This window comes from Osmia bicornis, chromosome 15 (genome assembly GCF_907164935.1).
Source record: "Osmia bicornis bicornis chromosome 15, iOsmBic2.1, whole genome shotgun sequence".
NCBI classification, from domain to species: Eukaryota; Metazoa; Arthropoda; class Insecta; order Hymenoptera; family Megachilidae; genus Osmia; species Osmia bicornis.
The window spans coordinates 4,080,619-4,105,341 of record NC_060230.1 but is presented as its reverse complement, the minus strand read 5'-3'; the positions used below and the strand labels follow the sequence as shown (position 1 = coordinate 4,105,341).

General features: G+C 41.2%; 1 protein-coding gene across 2 annotated transcripts in view; it reads left to right on the top strand.

Annotated features, from left to right (window-relative positions):
* The window catches only part of LOC114877373 (hemicentin-1-like), an 87,559-nt gene that overhangs the window by 37,344 nt on the left and 25,492 nt on the right, over positions 1 to 24,723 (top strand). For both annotated transcript variants that reach the window (XM_029189882.2, XM_029189881.2), the window contains exons 5-8: positions 6,724 to 6,834; positions 11,012 to 11,239; positions 17,696 to 17,847; positions 23,328 to 23,469. In XM_029189882.2, the coding sequence (XP_029045715.1) occupies positions 6,724 to 6,834; positions 11,012 to 11,239; positions 17,696 to 17,847; positions 23,328 to 23,469 (633 nt within the window). The remainder of the gene's footprint in view (positions 1 to 6,723; positions 6,835 to 11,011; positions 11,240 to 17,695; positions 17,848 to 23,327; positions 23,470 to 24,723) is intronic.

Here is a 24,723-nt window from a genome sequence, read left to right as displayed (position 1 = left end):
GAGCTCGAGTTTGAACGTGTGTCAACGGAGATCTCTGTTTCTTTTTTTTCTTTTTTTAAAATTTTGAAATTTTTTCCAATTGCAAACAGTAAACAGAAAAGTTAAACAGACAATAGTTGATGTATTGTTTCATCGCTAGTCTGTAGATGCGTTGAAATATTAACCAAATATACCGCAATTAATTTCCGTTACAAAGCATTCGTTCATTTTCACTCACAATTGACGTGCTAACAAAATAAACAATAAACGTTATTTTAATTATTTAATAACGTGTAACGATCCATTCATAATCGGTAATGTAATTCATCGTTCTGTATGCAGAGTTAATTTGCGTAATAATAATTTTCCGATGATTTTGAATTCTAAACGATACACCGTGTACCCATTGAAATCGTATGACGTTAAAATTCTACTGTTTTCTAGCTGGTAGAAGTCTGTCTTGCGGAAGGTAGACATTCGTGAACGCGATGGTACGTGTGCAAACGTTGAAGTATCCTGACTTCTCCACGTGTTGCTGACTGGCTTCGTGACTTGGGTATTGGGCCGCGGCCACCCAACGATTACCGTTAAAAATTTAGGAAAATTTCTCTGTCCAGGGTGAAGCCGATGTTATTTTCACGCTGCAATGACAGCCTTACTTTTCGCGTATTCGTCTCACGTATTTCTCCTCGTACCTCTTCGAAACAGCCCCCTCGCCTCGGAATAGAATTGCAGCTGGCGTTGAATTTTTGCGAGGATAACGTTTCAGAAATTTAATAAAATTTCGCTTCGATGAGCGCGAATCACGGTGATCGTTACTATGAAATTACGGTTTCTTCTGCAACTCAATCTCACAAAGTTTAAGTTTGAAAACAGCCACTCATCGCATCCAAGCGTTTCATCTTTCCAACAACGAACAACGTACTCGCCATAAATTCTTGGCAATCTACGCGTTCACTTCGTAAATCTTTGCTCTTTATTCACCGGTGCAGCCGCGTGAAAGGACAATTAAAGTCTACGTTTTAATTAAACAAGTCCGTCGGGGGCTTTATTTACAGCCGCGTCGAGATTTCAGCAGGTGTAAGCGATTTCGCTCACGAATACTTAAGAGACCTGAAATGAAAAGTCGGAGGTGAGAAAAGATTTTCGCGACTCGTTACAATTCTCGTAGACAAATTACGTTTTCGTTAGATTCGGACTCGATCCGTGTTCCTTCGTTCTCGTTATGCATTTCCATTAAAGGAAAGTGTAGCACCCATGTCGCGTTCACTGTCTCTCATGGGTGAGTCAATATCATCGATCCCTCGACATTTGACGGTTCGCATCGTAATTTATTCCTTTCAAATATTGAACAAGGTTATAAAATTCCAAACAAGACCTTTCGAATCTTTAATTCGAAAAGTGCATCGACCCACTGGTATTCGTCGGTGCATCCAACGTATTTGCACTCGTTCAACAGGTTCAAAAGACACTCGAAAGGTTCACGTTTATCGCGTATAAACGTCGTTGAAAACTCGTGAACGTGTCTTTCGAAAACTTTCAAGTTTACCGTTCCCTTTCGCGAGCAGAGCGTAGGTGAGGCTTTCAAGTTTCAACAAACGCCTTCATTTCTAAACGACTCGTCAGGAAACCGGCAGCGTTCACTCGACGCCCGATAAAAGTGGAGGCACGAGAAATTCCTACCAACCTCGTCGTCCCGTGGCGTCAGGATAGAAACACCATAATGTTTTATAGTTTGCACCTTCTACGGAAATTGGATGTTTTACGAAGGCTGCAGACTGCAGATAAACGTGACCGAACAAGACCGACTCTCGGTTCAACGCTTTTTCTTACCCTCATCTTTTTTCCTTCACTTTAGCACCCTTGTCTCGCCTTCGTTTCACAGTCTATGCCTTCGCCTTCTCTTCTCGCATCTTCCTTTTCTTTGCTCACCGTCTTTCATCGTCCATTTTTCTTGTCGCAACATCGCGAACGTTTGCGTTTGACAAGCAATTCTCCTCCTCTCTACGTATCGAGGAAAAGAAGGGGGATAAGAAGAAAGAAAAGCGATGCTCTCTTGGTTTCCTTCGACCGAGGAAAGTGGAAAACTTGCGATCGTACGGGTTTCTTCCGATGAACCATGGGCTGTAAACCATATAATCCATAGGCGATGGCTGCTCTTGTCCTTCTGACCGGATATAGTCTCTCCGAAGTAATTTCCGGTCACCAAACACGAAACCTCCTCGTTCGCGATGCATCGCTCAACTCTCGTTCTGTCTGCCTTTATTCGCATCGATTATCGCGGACGTTGTTACGTCAAAATAGCATTTTTATCAATTTCGACAATTATTAAAACGTCTAATGACCGACTTGCTCGTTTCTTTACGATCAAACTCCTAGTATGTCTCATTTTTTATAATTTTATACGAAAAAGAGGGCATTTTATGGCGGTGGAGCGCAGAGAGCTCCCACTAAATTGCCGGTTTATTTTATGGATGATCCGTTGATTTATACCGTGACAACGATTAATGCTCGCGAACAGCAGTTTTACGGTTATCCTTTGGATAGACGGCCATTTTCTTTTCCGCGAAAGTGCACGCGACAAAAGTTTACAAGGTAGTAAAAAGACCACGAAACGAAGTCTGGACGATACACGTGAAAGCGATATCAAGATTTATCGGATATACGGTGATTCGTGGTTCCGTTGTTCGTTTCGCCGATTGAATTTCTCATTTCCTCGAACAATATCTTCTATTACTATCTTCGAAATTTGATTTTTACTCCGGTGATCTTATTTCTGTTCTTCAAACGAATTTAGCCCGCATGTCGCTTTGCGTTCGCCAACCCTTTCGGAAGCGAAATTATTATTATTAAGGATTATTATTAAAATAAATTGGATTGACATCGGTCGTTTCGTTTCGGTTCGTTTGGAGAATAAAATATATTTTGCGAGAGGCAATGAAACGTAAAGTATCGATAGAAGCAACAGTTCGGAAATATTTGGAAGGCGCAACGTGTCCGTTCGTTATTCTTTCGTCCCGATTGAAACGAATGCGTGTGCCTAAGTAAGTAGTATAAAAAAGTACGAGTCCAGCACAGACCCGTGCACAATGTAGGGAAACAAATGGGAACGTCTCTTTGGCTGAAATAGCATGGAAAAGAGGAGAGGAAACCAATGAGCCAGAGGGAAAATATTTGCGTAATCCCGGGAGAACGATTCCGAAGGGCAACTGGAATGGGTCTACGCGGCGTTGCACAGCATTTCGTTTAATTCACTCGTTCGAAATCTCCGAGATGGTTGAAACGCGAATGTTTTACAAATTCAAAGACGAACCATCTGAATCCAAACGATTATCAACCTCCGACAGGGTATCGCGTTCTTTCAATCAAATCGTTTCATGCAACAACCGAAAATTAACTCGAATAAAGTGTAAAACATAAAAGATATTATTCCAATTAATATTATTAACGCACGTCGCTCCAAAAATATTAATGTTCTGTTTATTAAACGTTAGATAATAAAGATATTAAAGAAAAGGGGATGAAATTAATAAGAATATTTTCGAATAGACGAGAGTGAAAAAAAAGTTGAGAAGAAATTCTTCGGATAATAAAGCAACGGCAGAGGGAAACTAGAGAGACGGGGTAGAATTCGCGGTGTGAGTTAGGGGGTTGTCTGAACCGTTTACGAGCTCGTAAAATTCACCGTTCCTCATCGGACGCGCCTCCAATGGACATACTTCTCCCTCGTCTTTCCCTACGACGCATGCAATAAACCGTGGACAAATTTTTGTCTTTCCTTCTGAAAGTCGTTTCACGTTCGTACGACTGATAAACGAGTATTTTTCAGCTTGAAGAACGAAACGATTTCGTACATACTGTTTTATGTATCGTTCAAGATTTCAAAGTTCAGCTTTATATTTAAGAGTATCCACCCTCCTTACTCTATAGTCTATAGACGATAAAATCAACCGTGAAAGGAACGATATAGCAAAGCGACAGCAACGTTATGGATAGCTTTCTAATAGATCCGCTGCGTGACCATTTTGTCGTATTTTGTTTCCTTCCTGTTGGCGCATCAAAAGAAGGCCCAGTCCCGGCAAGCTAAAATGTCAGAGGGGAAGGGGAGTCGCGCGTTCGCACCGCCCAATTACTTTCTAATAGGCCCACTGGGTGACGAATACGCGAAGGAAACAATATACGACCGAATGAGACGCAGCGATATTCGATATCCCTTACTTTGTCGCATTTACTTTCGTTTGCGTAATTCGTCAGGCAGTGGACCTATTAGAAAAGAATTGGGCAGTGCGAACGCACGATTACCCTTACCTCTGTGATTTCGCGGTCTTCTTCTGGTGTGCGAACTGAGGGATAAACAATCTAAAGAGGTAGTTTTATAAAAATCGGTGAAATTTGTTGAATTAAAACAAGTTTACTGCTCGCTTTTCGTTCCAGCGCGGCGAGGCTAGATTTGATTAAAGTTCCGAAGAGAGAGAAAATGATTCGGGATATGTTTGGTTCTCGGATTAACAACATAATTCATCGTTTCTCTTATCTAGCAGAGTCCACGATACGCGATAAACGTAACTGCTGCAAGGATATAAAAGTTTACGATCGAGATTCGCCGGAGAGTCTGCGTCGAGGTATGCGAGGGTAAGGTGAGGGGAAGGTTAGCAGAAAAGGCAAGGATGAGGAGAGGTTCAGAAGGAAGTCCTCGTTTTACGAGGTAACCCCAGGAAAACTCGGCCGAGACGTCGACGAGGCGTCTCGTAGCTCGCGTCTTCCGGCCCGAGTTGACTAGAATTTCGGCAAAAGTTTTCCGGAGCTGGCTACGCGAACGGAAGCTGCGACCGGGCTTTACATACGTTACTTATTCCTTTCCTTCTCACCTTTTCCGTACACGTCGCCATTCCTGTTCGCTTCTGTTTATCTCCAACAAAGAAACTTGGTAGCCTTCTAGATAATACATAAGTACATACGTATTTTTGTTAATCACGGTAATTGAAATTTAACAAATGACCGATCATCGGAATCAAAATCAACTACGAGTAGATATTTCGTGTTTCCTTGTTTAAAAAAGCAAGAACAAAGCGCGATACTGTGTAAATTCTAGCTCTGTTCCGCCCAAAGAGATTCGCTTTTCTTCTAGACAGCTTTGTAAGCGTCGGAAAACGTTTCTAAAAGGAACATCCCATATCCCTCCACGCTTCCATGATTTCAGGTAAGAAAACAGGAAAGGAGCAACGGAACATGGATCGTACGAATTTTGTAGGAAACTGTTTAGGCGGGTATATCTAAAAAGAAGAAGAAGGAGAAGAAGCAAAGAATATTCCGAGTGAAAATTGAACGTTCGAGTTAGAACAATGGAAAAGGAATGCTGTTTTCGCAGGGAAAACGAGTCGGTTGTCGGAAGAACAATGAGCAACGTTAGAAAGGTTGCATTTTCGAAAGAAGAGAAAGGGGATAAATGCGATATAAAAGGGTCGTGAATGCCGTCATTAGCGCTACTAAACCGTCGTCTTGGGTAGCATGGCTGTAATCTCGGCAAAGATTACGGTGGCTGCCTATTGTTACACCTTCAGGGACCGACGAGTCTCTTTCTCCATTTCGCTGGCTCGCATCGACGTTGAAACGACCATCGCATCGTTTTACAGAGGAGAGAGAATAGAAAACGAGAAATCGATCGATACCGGATTCTAGTTTTCACAATTTTACGACTATCGTTTGCACGAACGGGATTACAATCGAATCGAATCGAATCGGACGGTTATAAATTTAACGCGATGACGTAACGGGTATAGCTTCCAAGTTCCTGATTATTTGGCAAAGGATTGATATCGTGAAACAAGTAACTTGGATCGATGACTAGTCGTCTACGTCTATTCTATTTAGCTTTCTGTATTAGACAGAAATTTTCTTTTAAAAATTCACGCATCTTTGACGTATGGATGACATAGCAGTCGCAGTGTTAATTGTTGGATGACCAACCGAATAACTCAACGTAGATTATAAGTCCCAAATTCTAGCGAAAGTATGTCTCACCTAGGACTACTTAGTCATCAAGTACCAAGGATCAAACATCCCCTTCTCACTTAGTCATCTGAAGTCCTTCAGTCCTAATTATATAAATTGGGTTGTATATTTTCACCCGGACCTCAACATAATTCCAGAATTTGAACAGTCGAATTTTATCGAATTATTTCCTACGAACCCAATTCCCAGCCATTTTATTTAATCGATAAGAAATTCACGCTTAAACGCGTCACGATATTTTCCTCGTTTCCTTCGAACCTACGAATCCTTTTCCTCGGTTGCGGATGAAGGGTGGATGTATGCTTCCAGCTGACGTTACCGCGACAATAGCCGGTGGCAATTTCCATCCAACATCCGGCGAAGGACAGGTTGGGATGAAACTCGGCCTGTTTGCGTTTCTTCCACTCGTATCGCGAACCAAGTCGACCGATGAAAGATTCGAAGACGAGAAAAAAGGAAAAAGAGGGGAAAAGAGAGGAAAGGAAAAGGAGAAAAAAAAAAAAAAAAGCCTCGAGTCGAGTGGAAGCTATTTTTCATTCATTGTCTGTCTGCGTCTCGTGCTTTCATTTCATTCCTCTTTTTTTTTCTTCTCTTTCTTATTCCCTTTTAACTCTCCGATCGTTTATTCTCAACAATCGCGTACGATTTTCTGTTTCTGTCGTTTTCATTTGTCATTTGAACCGCGTTACAGTACAGGCCCTTTACGTTTGCTTTCTCTGTTCCTGTTTGCAGTACCACCGGCCAAGCCGATAATCTACGACGCGAAGAGAAGGGACATGAGCAAACTCCTCGAAGCCTATCCCGAAGGAGCTGACCTGTTCCTGGTCTGCGAGGTACACGGAGGTGAGTGTCAACCGTGGCTTTTCACCCCCGTAAGATTAACGATACGTTCGACCTCCGGGGTTATCCTGCAAAATGCCACGTCGTTTCGCTTCTACTCTTACGTGTACGTACATTATCGTTCATAAATATCCGACTAACCAGTTCACACGTAATATCGCGTCGCATCGCCTTGCGACACTTAACGTTTTTACATTGATTTTGAAAATTCTATTGCCGCTTTTATATAATTATGTACAATATACCCTGTAGTAAAAATTATTATTTTTCTTTGAAAAAAAAAAGGCCGAATACTTATGAACGGTTTAAAGTATTATCCTGTTACCGGCGTCGCTGTTATTTGTTCCGCAAGAAAATAAGCTGTCGTCGTTTCGCGCTGATGCGAATTAATTGTTCGGAAGCCGGAGCTGAACTCCCGTCCGGCCAGCTTCTAATACAAGGAATAATGGATCGACGCTAGAAATTGCATCTGGCCTATTAAGGGGATGAATTATTATAAGTGGTGGAACGTCATTTATAAAAAGCCGACAGACAGTGGTCGAGCATCCGTCACACTCGATCAAACTGCACAAACCGTACGTTTCCGCAAGAAAATTCATTCCCCGATTTCTCGGCCAGGCTCGATAGAAAAATGCAATGAATCTTTTCATTTCGTGTACTGATCGACGCATTTTGCTCGTTTTGCTACGTCCAGAAAAGAATTCATAGCCCCATGAAACTTTCCGATAGAATTTCAAGCGTATATCAAGGACGAGCAAGGCAATCACTCGGGACAATGTAATACATTGTAACCCGAACAAACAACGCGGTGGTATGTTACATATTTGAAATGCTTCAGCCTTAAACAGTAAGTAAATAGACGGCACGATATGGCAAAGCTTAAGCATCGCGAATAACAACGGCCTTGTCTGTTTGGATTACAATGATGTATCACCGTGCCCTGAACATTGTTCGCGCATCAGAAGGACGAGCACCCTTAAGCTAAGAAGACTCATTGTGCGTTGGCACTGCCCAATTCTTTTCTGATAGGTCCACTGCGTGACGAAATACGCGACAAAATAAGACAGGGTTATCGAATATCGCTGTGTCTCATTTCGTTCGCGTATTTCGTCACACAGTGGACCTATTAGAAAAGAATTTGTCGGTGCGAACGCACGATTCCCCAAGGCCTTGTGTCATTTGGTATCTCGGCCTTCTTTTGGTGCGAGAACAGTAAGTACTTGATTGCTCTAATGAAACTTCACTTTAGAACAAGTACCTGATAGGGCTTAGGTCGCGCACCAAGTGAAAATATAAGAAATATCAGAGAGATAGAAAAATTGATACATCAAAGGTGGTTTTACTTTGGAAATTCGTCGAGCAGAGACGTGGTAAGCCGTGTTAGAAGGAAACATATCGCGCGTTAGAAGGAAGTAATATCCGTCGCGACGACTAGGGGTGAAAAAGAAGATTCACACGCATAAGCAATCGCGCGTAAATCGCGGAAGAAGAGGCGGTAGAGGCGCGAAAACCTCTTTCGAATCTTACGTACCGAACGAAAGATCCCATTTCCTGGAACCGCGAGTATTCACTGGCGCGAGGCCAATTCCATTTACGGCTGGCATTCGCGTTTTCGAAGAAGCACGAAACGAAGTAGACGAAGTTGAAGAACGAGCTAGCGGAGAAGGAAGCGGAAGAGTTGAGGCTACTTTTTTTTTCGAGGATCCTCGCGGTGCTAGGTGTCGCGTCGCGAATCTCCTGGATCGAGGCCAATTTTAATCTCGAATATTGTACCGTTCTCGCGACGAGAAACATTAGATAATCAGATTTCGATAATACGAAGGATCCTGGAAGCATGAAACAGTATCGAACGATAATTCGAAGACGATACGAAAATGACCAATTTTAATAAAATTTGGCAGACGACTGTACTTATCAACCATCAAGACAGCATCGAGTGTGCGAAAGATAAAGATAGACATTCGAGGATTCGCCTATACCTAATACCTTATAACCTTATATCGAATAAGAAGGATCTTGAAAGCAGAGATGATGGTAAACTGGCGCGAGGCAGGATATCACTTCGATTCTCCTATTTTCCAGGTATCGTAGGAAAGTTAGAAGTGCACTCGATCGTAGATACCAGAAACAAGTTTGCCAAATGGCGTTCACGTTGATTTGGTTCCTTTCGAGAAAGAAATCCGGAAAAATTCCAACAATCGTGGAACTAACTTCCGAAATGTTTAACTTTCATTATACGTCTGACGTTACTTTGAATAATGGAATTTCGAAAATTAGCCCGAAGAACTGCCTAAACTTTTTCTTCGATTCGACCAAGAATTTTTCTTCGCTTTTCCACTTTTTCGCTTCCTCCTCGACCCAGAACGAAGAAGATTACGCAACTTACCTACAAGCCCCGACTATAGCTTGTTCAGCGCACAGTTTTCTGAACACGCGATTTGTCACTCGATCCTGAAGAAGCAAGTTTCAACTTGCTTCGATAATTCTTTCCTCTTATAAACGCCCCAGGTAGCGTACGGTTTGCTTTTTCGGCAAAACCTGACGGAACGGAACAGCGAGCCAACAACGAACACGTCGTCGCCGAAACTTTTGATAAATTTATATTTTCCTTCCACTTCTGGGTTTCACGTTCAAACCAGCAATTTAAATTGTGACGGACCAGCTTACTCTCGATACGAAAGGATTCAAAGTTTGAACTCGCGTCGAATTCAATACAATATTGGAAATATAAGGAAACGGGATCGAACGTTGGTAAAAGTACGTGGTCGAGTGGCACGAAAATAATTCCTTTGATATTATGCCTGTTCCTCTGTCGCGTAGTAACATTATTATACAAGCGGGCCACGGAACTCGTGATATATAACCTGTACCATTTATGATACCAGGTAGAAGTCGAGAGAGTAATAAAGAACCTCCTCTTTCCTGCGACATTCCCCCCCTGCTCTTCCTTCCACCTTTTCTACTTCTCTTCTCAGGGAAGCAATGAAATAATTCCCTACGACGCTACGCTACGCGGACGCACACCGGAAAGTCGAGAGCGTGTGACATTTACTCCCTGATTCCTCCTCTCTTGTCTTCTACCACGCCAACCTTGCGATCCCCTCGTCTTTGTCACTTTACCCAACCTCTGTTCCAGCCATACTCTCGGAACATAATTTGCTTTCGAAATGAAGTAGCTCCCTGCTTGCTCGAACTACCCGATTCACCTCCGGAATACAATTATTCTCGCAATTCTACTTCTATATTCCAGCTGTACGCTTACACGCGTTACGATAAAGAGAGAATAGAAAAGTGTCACTATTTTATGGACGCGTTAACGATGCGCAAAGACGCAAAGACCCAAAAGAAGGCACAGCTCCAACAAAAGTCAGAGGGTTAAAGGGAATCGTGCATCCTGAATTGGCACCACCAAATTCTTTTCTAATAGTAAGACACGGATATCGAATATCGCTGTGTCTCATTCAGTTAGCGTATTTCGTCAGGCAGTGGACCTATTAGAAAAGAATTAGGCGGTGCCAATTCAGAATGTAATAAGAAGGAAGTCTGGTCAACGAATCCCTAGTTAATTACAGACACCGACGCGACGCGTAGGTTCCTCAATTTCTAGGCGACAAGTTTACACGAATAATTAAAGCAGGGAATTAGATAGTGGTGCGCGTGGAGACCTATAAATTGACGAACAGACATCGAGAGGTTTCCATTGAGAACCCAGAGGGAAGTCCCGTTCAGAGACGTGATTGACGACTGGTTTCCAGCTTCTGATACACATCTGTAGACACGAACGCTCCGTCTCGATATCTCCGTCTGCGTCTACTCGAATTAGTCCAACTGCTTAAACTGTCCGATCCGACAATCGACCTGTTTGCTACGGATACTCGATAAAGTGGTTCATCTAGTAGCCTCGTCTTACAGCACACTCGATAATTCTCTATCCGAAGCAATCTCAGCTGTTCCTATTATGGACACTAGTGTGAATTCGATTCTATTAACATATTTACATATTATTTCTTTATATTTTCAAATAAATTAGATTTAATTATCAAGAATTCTAAAGTCTAAAGTCTTAAGTAATCGAAATTTAATATGATAATATGAATTTAATGTAATGGTATTCGCAGATGTACAAGTTACCGTTACCATTTGTCCATACGTTCTAATGTAACTTGTTTGTTCGATTTAGGTAAACCTAGACCTCGAGTCGCGTGGTCTCTGGAGTCGCAGGTAATCGATGCACCATCGGAAGTTCGAGAGACCCATGGGCCAGCAGGTGAAACGAACGTCGTAACCATAAGCAACGTGACGCTGAAGGGTCTCACGAGAAGTCACTATCACGCGAAATTGTTCTGCAAGGCGAACAACACTCATTTAGCACCACCACCCACCACTGCTGTTATCATCGAACTTCACAGTAAGTATGGATACGTGACCATTCGCTAACCGTAATTATTACCTATATCACATACACAGGGTAATTGATAGCTAATTGTAAACTAATCAATATATGTACAATGTTGACAATTTGGACCGTCGAACGTTGAACAAGGAGGAAAACCTTTAAAGAAAACGAAAGCGATAAGGGACGATAACGTTTTCCTCTTACTTACACGAAACTTCCCTTTCCGAAAGAATATTTCGTAGCTGCTTTAAATAGAGTTTTCAGTTAGTTTTCAGTATTTCCCAAGCGTCTCTTTTACATTAACGGCTTCGTCCAGAATTACTCGCTTCAGTTTCTTTCTGATGTTCGTCGACCAGCAGCAAGACTTTCCGCGGCGGCCAATTTCATTTAAACTTGTTTATACGGTAGGAAAGTTTCTTGCGCGATGAATCTCGAGCGCACTGATTCGCTACCGTGAAATTATTAATATTAATTTCTCGCATCGACTGACGCTCGCAATCGTGGCACAGCCTGATGAACGAAGAGTTTTTAATCGAATCACCGACCATGGAAACTCTTAATACCGTCTAAGAATACCAAAAAAGTTTCCTCCCTACAGGAAGTAGTCTTTTCTCGAACGGGACAGGGGCACGTTCGATCTAACTGTTGCGATGTAAGACATTAAGTTTGAACGAGTTAAAAATGTGATGACACCGTATAGAATTGTTTTCCTCGAAATAATTTCACTACCGGTTCTAGTACATCTTGTATGTATTTACGCAATTGTACTGCCGTGTGGGACGCGTTTCTTTCGATTTGTCGAATCGCTTCAAGAATGTCGATCGAAATCGGCATTGGTATCGTATCGGTTTCTCTTTGGACGCTGCGTAGCGTACCTAGGTACACACATACAATAGGTGTTCCATAAAATTTAATTGAACATCGCTGCGGGCGTACCGCATCGTATCGATGTATGCTCGGTTGGCCGCGATTCGGACAATTTCAGGCAATTCCAGAAGTAACGTTATTAATGACATCGGCCCACTGATTGCCTTTCGACCGTGATCCGCAACGTAGGTTGAAAAATGTTTCAATTTCGTTTCGTTGAATCTAACCGTTGTCCATTGTTATTGCCATTTTCGAAGGTCGTACGTATTGTGGACATTTCATGGAAGGATGGGGTTTCCTCGTCGAAAAGTTGGAACACCGCGCGGTCAAATATTCCGCCTATTCTGGGTTGAAATCGAGGGGGAAAAAAGAATAAAATAAAATGTCTTTCATTCCTTCTCTTGTTCGAAGTGCTTTGGTCGCTTTTGTATTCGATGCGCGATCACGTGTATACGAAACTTACGAGAGAGTTAAAACAAGACCGAGAAAAAGGTAAAAAAGAAAGAACCAAATAGAAAAAAGAATAAAAACCAAAAGTAATGGACAAAGAGAGAGTGCAGAGAAGAAAGGAAAAAAAGGAAAAGCTCGTTCCACTTGAACAAGCTAGGCCGGTCGAAGTAGCGGAGGAATGCCACAGCGCGGCAAGGGTTGAACGCGTTCGAGTTTCGTGTTCAAACGACAACGATTTCCTGCTTCACGGTTAATTGGCGTCGCTAATTATTGATCGTTTCATCAACATAACCGGGTCTCGGCTTCTACGGTTCGTCGGACGGGCAAATTACTCTTCTTTCTTCTGAGCAGATTAAACGACGTTATTGAAATCTTTCGTCTTTTATAAAAAACTAATTGACAGTCACCTAGGACGTTGTCTGTCTCATCGATTCTGGGATAAGAATTTTAAAGATTGAACAAGTAACGACAGAAAAACGACAGATAAAATTTTGTTAATTCGACTATTAAGCGAACTCGCAACAACGCTGAAGTTATGTTTTTAAAATATGTATTTCGTTGTCAGATCATGTTAGTTTGGCGGCGCGGCCTCGTAAGCGAAAAAAGGAGGATGGAAACTATGCGTTTATGCTGAGAGTTGAGTACCTGCCGCGCCGTCATTCTGGATAGCGGAAAACTGTGTCACTGCCAGGCTACGCTTTGGACAACCTTTTTACTTTTTTCCTTTTTTTTGTTTTTCTCCTCTACACAATTTTGATGTACTTACTGATCCTGACAGTTTCCTGCGTTTCGAGACAGCGGTCCCGTTTGCTGTCCAAACAAAAAGTTGCCTCGTTTCGCGTACGCCTCGGCGGAAATTAAACGAAAACTCTTGCCGATTAGTCGGCTGTTTTTTCTCCCGTTTTTTCTTCAACCCTTACTGCAAACATTCCTAGGAAAAGCAGAAAAATACAAATGTCCTAGTTGCCCGAATTGAAGACCAATTTACTCGCTTATTCGATGAAGAAAGAGGAAAGAATGGTAGAAAAGTTGAAATGACTTGGTCGATTGCGAAACGAGGGAGCATTAACGATAAGAGAAGACACTCCGCTTATGATCTACGATCTACAATCTACGTCTATTCTGTGAATCGTCAAAATAATTGAAATTTTCATCGAGGCCGGGGCACGATTTTAAACGATATTATTGGTATAATTTGGCAATGCCGCAGCTCGTATCGTTACACTTTACGCTCATCGAGATTTCTCAAGGAAACGCGAAAGACCAGGGATCTGTTAAAACGTAAAAGGGAACGTTAGCAAGTACTTGGAAGCTTCTGAAGCTCCAATGATTACGTGGTTAATGCAACGTTGGCAGATACTGCAATCTTCTCGCTCCTAATAGTCTCTTGAAAGTAATTTTCCACGCGAGTAATATTCAATTTTCTTCCGAATATCGGTGTGCAGGGCAATTAAAAATGCGTAGGTGCATTTGCGATGGTAACTGCTAGAAATATCGGCACAATCTCTTACTGTCGGAACGTCGTACGTCGTACAAGGGTAAGAGCAACGGGGTTAAAACGCAATATCTCTATTTGTTTAATATCTGTCAACGTAAGCTCCTTCATTTTGATATCGTGGATACTCCTCGAGGCGAAACTGGGTCAAATTATATTTCGATTCGTCAAGACCCTTGACTTAAGAGGATACGTATATGTACACATACATATATAGATGTACATATGTATATGTGTTTCGTAACGATTCGTCTGAAGCAGGACGAAGTTAGCTTTCCACTAGTTCGGTTATTAGTAGCCTACGGTAACGTCGACCAACTTTGTTTTCCCCTTTAAAAATCTTCAACTCCACTCGTTCTTTCGAAAAATCTACATGTACCATATTTGAATATTTATGTAAAGTTAAATCGAGTAAATTTTTCGATTTATCGAGTTTCTTTCATTTTTTCTTGCTAAACAAACTGCCAATTAGATGCAAAGAAAGCAAACTAAGAAAAGCAAAGGTAATTAATTGTAAGTAAAAGTCTTCGAACGTCGAGAATAAAAATCGTCTCAATAGAGAATGTTATTCGCCGTTTAATGCTTGATAGTCGAAGTAAATTCTTTTTCGTCAAAGGGTGAAAACGTAGAAGGCGAGATTCCCGCAATTTTCTCGAAGCCAGCTTCTCTAATTTCGCGTACTAATGAAAATCAACAATTTCGTGGAAAGGTAGCAGGAGAAAAATCGTCGCGGATAATTTAAATTCGTTTCGCGTACAACACAGCGTGGCATTTTAACATCGTCAAATGGCCTATCAGGGTATACAGGTTGAATCGACAAATTATTATCGCTCCTCGAGGCTACCAAAAACTCTAAAAAGAGACCCTGCCGGTGCACGAACAAATACCTAGCCGGTGCGAGGTACGAACCGTTTTCGATACACAAATATGCAGATATATTCGATGGAATTGGTAAAAGAGTCGCTCGAGCTGACTGTATTTTCGTTCGAAGAGGAACACGTACTATCCTACCTATTTCACCCGTTGGAGAATTCCAATCGTATCGATCAACGATCCTCCAATTATTCGATCTACGCTTCGTCACTGCTGCTTCCAATTAGCTGAAGATTAATAAAAACAAAGGGACCGGTGCAGTGCTTCGTTTTATTAGGCGACTGCGTTTCGCGCGGAAGAATGTTAAAACCTTTGATCGATTCGATCGGAAAGCTGCTAAAAACCAGCACCTCTAACGCGAGATACCGTTGAGAAAATTTTCAACGGTGCATTCGAATAGAATAAAGAAGAAATGAAGTCCGTGCATTTCTCTTCTGATTCTGATATATAGAAAAAGGAAAAGAAAGAGAAGCAAACAATTTTTTCTATTGTTTCGATACAATATACATAGTGAAATACGTATTTAAAAAAAGGAAATCATTTCAAAGTAGAAAAAGAGAAAAAGAAAATAGTATTAAATTCGTCAAAAGTGCTTTAATTATGAAACACGTAAAAGATAATTGAAAAGTTTAGTATGTATGTAAAACATTGTTACATTTTATTATTTCTTTACTTTCAAATGTGTTTCTATTATTTCCTTGAATACTTTTATTATCCTATACGTTCTACATGTTCGTGAATAAACGACGCCAAAGGCTATTCTTTTACAAATGTAAATGTACGTATTTCTGTACGTAGTACCTAGCCGTTTCGTCGTTAATCAGGAACATTATCCTGATTGTTTCGCGTTTTAACGAACAGTTAGTTAACTAAAAGAACAGTTATTAACGTTAATGAAAAGCTGAAGCTTCGTAACGAGAACACGAATAAGCTTTAACTCGTTTGTAACAATATACATGTGTATAAATATGATTATGTATGTATCTGTGTATAGGTAAAAAGGTTAAAACGATCGGTGTGCAGTGTGCATATGTACTGCTTTGCGTTACTACTCGACTCGGGGGAGGGAGGTTGGTCTGGTCGTCGAGCGTTCATGAAATATTTATCCAAATATTTACGATCAATTTCTACACGGATTCCGGTGGTTCGTGCAAATAAACGATTCGACCAAGGCTGACGGTATGGCGGCGGGCGACTCGAGTTCTCGAACCCGTCTGCACAGTCCGGCCAGTCGGGTGTACCTACTCCAACTCGTTACACTTTCAAGCAGTTGAACCGAGTACCCTTCGATTATTCGCCGCGCACCTCATCTAACCCGCTCCCAATTAACGAACGATAGAGGAACCGACCGAGTTTCGATGTTTCGTTCGAACTGTGGATAAACCTCGAGTGGTCGTTAGACGTCGTTGAAGAAAAATACGGCAGAGAGATTCTCGACTGATTAACCAACCGACCTCGTGACTCGATTCGTTCTTTCTTTCTTTCTCTCTTTCGCGAAACAGACGTTAATTTTATCAACCAACCTCGTTCCATTGTATTTGTCCCCTCACTATTTTTTAATATAAATAACCTATTGGATTATTCTTGGTAAGAAGAGAAAACTAATGATGATTATTGAAATAAATTTATACGTTTCGACAAAGTTTCCGCGGCAAGTTGCAAATCTTTAACAGCGGAAGGGACACGCGGTCGCCTTCTACTGTATTTATCTTCGCTGAAAGTCGAAAAAGTTGCGGAACGATCAAGATCTTCTTCTTTCAAACGGCAAAACGAAGGGCAGCTCGGTAACGAACCACGAGAGAAACTTTTCCAGTGGTAGGTGAAGAACCGAGAATATTCTCGGAAACGAAGATTTCTCGATCGTTAATCGAGCAGCTTAAAAGATTCAACCGTTTCGCCGGGGAATTTCGAGGGAGGGAAACACGAAGCGTAGACAGGAAGTAACGAACGTTTTAGCAGTCACGAACAATGGCAGATAATTACGAGTCGGTAATGAGGAACAGGTTGGAATCGTTCAGGGGTACCGACCTAGCTGAACGCTTAATTAATACTCGGTTATTTTCTCCTCGCTTCTCGTTCAGCCACAATCTCGTCATCCGATTAATAACGAGCCAAGATATTATACATTACACAAATAACGAATGTTTTTCCAACTGCTTACTTAGCAGTCGAGTAAATACATTAACGTTAATTCGAAATTCGTTGGAATAGAAAATGAAAGAACAAGAAATAATTAACGATCACCTACAAAGTTCAAAGTATTGCAAAATTTCTGGGGAGGTATAACCAGGGAAGCTACGGTCGTTTAAGCGAGTCAATCCTTGCAAAAGTTAGCTAGACTAATCTTAAAATCGCTTTTGGAATACTTTCTCGATGGCGAGATCGAAAAGTTTCACGAGCAAATAGGTGTAATACATTTCTACTGTTCGTCCGGGAGAAGATGGCACGCGATATAGGAGAGAAGCAATGGGGGATCTTCGTTTGCTCCGCCCGACCCCACTTTTAATGTTTACCTTAATTGCCATCCATAGATTCTGGGGGCTATGCCACTGCTTTGAAGTCATCGTCACCGCATGATGCGAAATAGGGGTATCGGGTAGCGAGTAGGGCATAGATCCTTACGGGTCAATCGATCACATTTTCACGTCACCTTCGGCGATTTTGTTCTAAATGAAATATATTGTAGTCCATGTGAAATTGGGGTTAAGTCATCATCACGATCACGATCTACTTATTATCAAATCTTTGTTAATAATCTTATCAATATCTGTGAATGATTTCAGTGAGACCATTAAAAATCATGATCACGGGAAAGGACAAGATTCTATCAGCGGGGAAGAGATACGAAACACGATGTCAAAGCATGGGATCAAAGCCACCGGCCGTTTTAACCTGGTGGAAAGCTTCGAAGCAACTTAAACGAACGATCAAAGATGTAAGTAAAATCAGGCAAAAGATAAAATTTTAAATAATTTCATCGAATTCTGCAAATTTAATTGAAATTTATAGTACCAACTACTGTTAACTATTACTATTCGATAAAGCCGTTTAACGGTATTTTGCGGTTAGGCACGATTTTATTGTATCAGCCTGTACATTTTATATTCCCCGCCGAGTCCAAGTATCTCGAGTAATGGATGTCGTTAGAGGAATAAAAATAATGACGTCTCGATAACGATATTCGAGGACAGGAATAAAGTTCGAAACGGCAAGACCTTTTGTAAGATCTTTGAAACTAAGTTCGCTTCTGTGCACATTTCATGCTTTCCCTATCTTTATTCATCTCTATCACTTACCTGTCTCGCTCGAATCTTTCTTCCCTCTTCGATTCGTTTCATTTTGTTCTTTCTCCATCTCCTCGTTGCTTTCCATTCTCTGTCCCTTGTCGATAGTCCAATTGATTCCAATCGTAGTGCTTCCGGAAAGATAGACACGACTGAAACTTGAAAACCTGAAACGGCGCGGACCGTTTTATTATATTCGACATTGATTTATATATATATTTTTCTAAAAATTCCTATAAATGGAAGTAGAAGTAAACCGATAGCGAAGATAATTATTTCCGCGTGAAATTCGCAACGATAGGCAATCAATTTTCAGTAAGAAAATATCCAGGAGATCGTTCTCGACGCGCTGCGGAATTTTTTCCCTCAACTTTTTCGATCGTAAGTTCGATCCAATCGGAAAGTTACAAACGCCGCCGTCGCAGTGTAAAGGAAACTAAACTCCGGAAGCTCGCGTAATCCTCGTCAGAGAGACGCTTGTTCCGGTAAAGTGGCAAACAGTTGGGCAGAACGTAATTGATGTTCAAGGAGACAGAACAAACTTCAGTAGCTCGAAAAAATGCCATTATAATTCTTTGTTTCAATGAATTACATAATGCGGAATCAGAGGCGTTTACGAGAGGTGAATTAGCGCGGCTACATTGGAAAATTGTTGAAAGAACGTATAACAAACAGAGCGTTATAGATGACAATAGAGTAGAGTCGTTTGCAATAACGTGTACAGAGCATTTCAGTGGATCTTGATTTGGGAAAGGATCTGGTTGTCTGTTCGGTGTGAATGCTCTGAAAACCGTACGCGGTACGCAGTAAATAGGAAAACGGAGAGACACAAAGGGAAAACAGAAGAGGGAAAAGAGAGAGGAAAAAATAAAGGAAGATATGAGGGTCTCAATGTGGCAGGCGTGGTGGTGTGCCAACAACACGACTGCTCGTAACTCTCAACGAGTTCTACTCCTTACGGATTAATCTCTTGAAATCTCCTTTTGCATGAATCTAGAGAACGATTTCGAATCGTCTGAATCTGAATGGCCGCCACCTTTGCCGTTCTAGACACCGTCGTTTGCGAGAAAATGAATAAACTTGGGTGATTTAGTAAAAATGAAAAATACGAGTATTCCACGCTGTGCTGTTTGAAAATATACAAAGTAAAAATAAAGAATTGTGTCGTTTCGATTGCTGTAATCATATACCCGATAAAATAAATCTTTCAGTTTGCCGTAGCTTCCGAATAAACATTACTTTCCATCGGAAGTGAAATATAGTCTAAAAAATCAACGACGTACTGTTTGTTTATCGCGAGAAAAGCAAACGTTTGCTTGGACGTCACAACAAATATCCACCTTCGGAATGTATTGAAATATGTATCTTTTTTTTAAACTGCATGAAACAACCAGCAGGGTAATTTCAATGCTATTAACCGGATTAATGAAATTTTACGTAACTACAGTTTGTAATTTTGCACGGTGCACATAATTTAACGCAATACTCGTACGTATGTAACAAGCCAAACTCCACCGCGATTATTTTAAATTCCAATCGAGTATCGCACGGAATGGGTTATATTTTTAACCGTGACTGCACTGGTAATCGATGCAAATCCAATTTTAAGCATTCGCTTCAACTTGTCTCCGTGAGTAATGTGTATTAATTACAAGGGTGCTAGAAAAAGAAGTAGACAGTCGAACTCTCCTTTGATTTGTTCTGTGGTTTGATTTCCAAACATAGGAACGAAGAAAATATCTTCCATGCATCGAAAAGATTTTTCTAAAACGGAAACTGAATACCAGCGAATACTTATATTCTCTGCTCTTCTTATAGTTCTATATGTATAAAAGGTATCGTTTGATAAAAAAGATTTCGTAGAACAGAAAAAGGAAAGTAGAGAATTACTCAATCAGCTCGATAATTAGAGGAATTACTAACGCGAGGCCCGCTTCTTGATTGATCGTTGCACGAATGTTACAAGTGAAATCAGGGATTAATAGTTTCATGAAAATGACGGATGGCTTTGATAATAATTTACCTAGTGCATCCATGTAATTGCCATCTACCGCTCGATTGATAACAGAACCATCAGTTTCCATCACTGGGTCCACGGCATTGGTACGTGGACCATATAATGATGCTCGAGCAAACGTGTGCAACTTTGAAACAAACGTTTCGAAGCCAACGAACAACTCGGTTAACATACCGTTAACGTAATTCGAGATTACCACGTGCTGAGAATAATTAATAACGCGAGGGTGAAAGGGGGTCAGCTTGTTGAACGGACAATACAGCATTCTGTCTCTCAACCATTCACGCGGAGACAATTAGGTTCAAGTTTTTTGTAATTACGTAAACAAGTAAATAAGTAAGTTAGTAAATTGTAAATTGAAAGAAGGCGTGGAATAGACTCGGCCAATGTTAATTTAGCTGACAGTCAGTTGACGAACTGTTAACGATTTTCGAAGGTAGCGCGAACGGTGCAAATGTCGACGACTTATCAGCAGGTTTTGGCAGACATAAGCAAAAGCAGCGTTGCTGCGTCGACGAAAACGAGAACGATATCTTTTAGGCTGACTGCGTTTCAGCCTAAGCGAACGGATCAAAGCTGTGGAAAGAGTGCTTCGAAAACAAAGTCACGGATCAAAGCGCTAAATAACGTGGAATTAACGGGTAGGATTTTGTGCGAGCGTGCACAATGAAAATATTCGTCGACTGGTCTGCTCAGCTTGTCGGAATGAAAAAACTCTCGTTCGCTTTGGCTTACGCAAACGACGGTACCATGAAGTAGAATCAGAAGAACTCGGGACGGAGAGAAAAAAAAAATACGTATTACGTTTAATTAGACGGACTGCGATTATACCTGCCCGGTACAGAGGATACACAAAGAACGCTAATTTCTAGGAGGGATGAGATTAATGCCTTGTTCCTGACATCTGACAGGAACAAGAGTAAAATACGAATGAAGCTTTTAGAAAACAACAGAACCGAGAGCGGGGAAGAAAAAAAACAAGCAACGGAAAGGCAAGGTTTTAGGAAAATCCTTGCATTAAAGAATGAATAGCTAATTTTTTGTTTCTTTCAAGAAAAGTATATACTTTGCTACTCGCGTTTATTAAAACTTGATTGTTCTTTTTTAACGAGCGCTACATACTCCCTTTTTCCAACACTCTGTACACGTAACAGTGATAGTGATTTTTAATTTACCGTTCATCACCCCCTGTAATTTTTGTTATATCTACGGGTATACCTACGTACCTCGAACTTCTCGATTCTTTCTAGAATATATATTTTGCTAGCTTTCTTTCCGAGATTTTCAACCGACCATGCTAGGTACGGCTAATTTTCATAGAACGCAGAAAATGAAAAGGAAAAAGGAACACGTAGAATATAGCCGAGCCGATCCATCTGGCATTCGGATTCCAAGTTTTCCTCCCGTAGCACGCCGTTATTCGAAAATTCCCTGAAGGCAGGATACGCGACTAGATTTATCTCCGCAGACCGATTTTCCAGCAATATAGCGGCACAACTGGCTTTTCCCTGCGGATCCACGCTTTAAGCTTAAATTTGTCGCGTGTTATTAGTTTGCCGGATTTTATCGTGGGCTAGTTATTAGCCAGCAAGTTTTATCGCGCTAGCTGGCACGTTGAAATTCCTTCTGGCATACCATACCGTTCCCCGCAACGTCTCTGAAAATATCCATGGAGAAATTTCACGGCTAACCGATCTTCCCGTTGCAAATTTATTTTTCCGTCGACCTCCGTCTCTCTATTTTTCTCTTCTTCCCACGAACCAGTATCGATTTTCGAAATTGCTACGACCAGTGAACCGGTTGAGAAAAGAATCGAGAAGAAACCACAGGAGCCTTTACTCTCTTCACGTTTATGTCTTCAGATTTTTTAAAAAGAGAATTTTACTTGTAAAATAGAAAAAAATAATTTTCAAGGAAGATAACCATTTCGGCAGTTGAGTTGCAACTCGATCGATCGTCCTTAGATAATCGCTACCCTCGCTAGTCGATATTGGATTTAGTCTACATCTGGCATTTTGAAAATATCAGGAAAAATAGGAAGCAAACGTGAAAATGAAATTCAGATAAAACCCTTCCTTTCTTCCTTTTTTTTCTTTCCAAATTCCATAGACGTAGCATCCACCTTATACTTACGTGGGTCTATCGAGAATTTAATTTTAATTTAACAAAGGTACGGCTGCATGACCGACCCATTTTTGTTTCCCTCTTTCTCTCAAGCTTATTCTCTTTCCATTGTATTCCGTGGCGAAAGAATTGCACGGAAGAGAGAAAGAAGGGGGGTACAAAGAGAGGGCGTATACGGTATATCGTACACACTTTTCATCCTGAGACTACGTGAATAACGATGCCGAAATTTCGGCAACGCCACGCCACCATAAATCCAGCGAAGAAACGTTACGGCTCGTTTTCATGGGAATTTAGAATTCCTCGCGTCGCTCGTTTTTGCTCGATATGCTCGCTGTCCGCCGAGCTCAAACGCGACGCACTCTCCGTCTTTTCAACATTTAAATTTGAGATTCCTCCCGGTTTTCGATGTATCGTATCTCCGTTCTGCTTTTCCTTCCCCGCTCGCCATATCTCTTCCTTTCCTTTTTACTCTTACTCTCCGGTGATAAATGAAACAAGAACTTTTATAGTAGCGAAAACGCATAATAAATGGATGGCACTCGAAACGATGAGCGAGAGGAAGGGGTGAAATTGGAGGGTAACTGTTAACAATGGTAGGAAAATGTGAAATGAAGCGTGGATATCGTACAATGAGAGATACAAAGGAGGAAAGAATTAGGTTGTCGCGAATTCTCTCTCGGGCTACGACGATTTTCATGGAGATTTCATTCGGAAACTCAATACGCTTTCAGAATTTCCATTCTAGAAATGACGACGGTAATTCCGAACGCTGAACACGGATCTTCTATTGTGAGAGACTAGTTTCTCGGCTCTACTTGTTCAAAGATTCTTTCGCAAAGTCTCTGTAAAACATTTGACGATGTGCGTACACCTCGTATCGAAGGATAATAATTTCATCGAGGGGCAAATTAGAATGTTAAACAATTCAAAATCACGCGAGGCAAACACGATAATGTATGTATATACCTACATGAAAATCTGTGTTAGTTTCAGGAAGACGGGACAAGCGTGAGCGTGCTCCAATGGACGCCGTCAATCGAAGACGAGGGAAAGTTTCTTGTGTGTCGAGCGACGAATCCAAAGTTACAAGAGGCTGGCATCGAGGAACGATGGAAACTGAAAGTACACTGTGAGTACATCGATCACCCTATTTTCTTTGATCATCGAGCCGCGTACAAAGGAACCGCAAAGTGTAGCGAGTACCTTCGTATACCGACGTTCGAATACCGAACGGAAAATACGTGTTCGAAATATTCTAAACTTGCATGCTACGTGTGTCCCAGATATTAGTCTCCTACTCCGCGGGTCTTGCCACTCTAGCTGCGCGCTGATTGGTCAATTTATCAGTTTTTCAAAATTCACTGATCCCATTGAAAAATGCTATAGAATTTTTCACTTCGATTTTTCGTAATCTATCCAGCGGTGTAGAGGTCTTCAGGGTATTTTTTAACACCCTGTATATATTAAATTATGTTTCATTCTTTATCTATTTAATTTTCTACATTATTTTCATCTTAAAATTAAATTCCGGTAATTTTAGTGTTAAATATCTAGGAGCTAGGTAGTTAACAACTTGGTCGAGCAATCGGATAAAATAATTTCATTGCAAAGACATTCTGTACATCAAATTTGATTTATGTAACAAAGACCCAATAGAATTTCTCCTTAACTCGTGGGACACTAATTCCATTCGTATCATATGGATCGTATGATTTCTGGTTAATTTGATTCGGATGGATTTCCCTGACACGACATAGTAGGTAGAAGCGTGAACGCAGCCACGCGAACGGCATACAGAGTGCCTTACTACGAAATTACGTGGCAACCAATCTGCCGGTTCTGCCAACGTTTACCTGCATAACATAAGCCAGAATCGTCTGCTCGCTGGATACAGATAGGAGCTATCGTTATCCGTTTATTTACGACTACGTGTCTGATCGGCCACTCGATACATCCAGCATTATCCCCGTTTCCGGTGTAGATATACGCGTAGAATAGGTACCTATATATCGGGGAATTTGGCGTTAGTCCCGTTAAACCTACGGATAATCGTATTCCACGTAGCCTTCGAAAATCTTGGAACTGATTCTGACAATCAGTAACCGACCCGTAATATCATCCAAGATTTAACCCTATCTCTTACATATTTGGCGCGCGCACAAGTAAATTATTTCACGGTAAAAGGATACGAAACAACGTTACGAAGCGAACCGCTAATAAAGCTTCAACTTCGGTGTGGCTTTCCCGAAATCGATACGCTGCACCACACCGATTTCAATAGCGATTCCCTGGTGGATATCCTTGCGGGGAAGAGTCAATTTAGAAATGCGAGATGGTGGTCGTGATCCGAATAATCCTATAGTTACTCCACGCTCTACGGTAA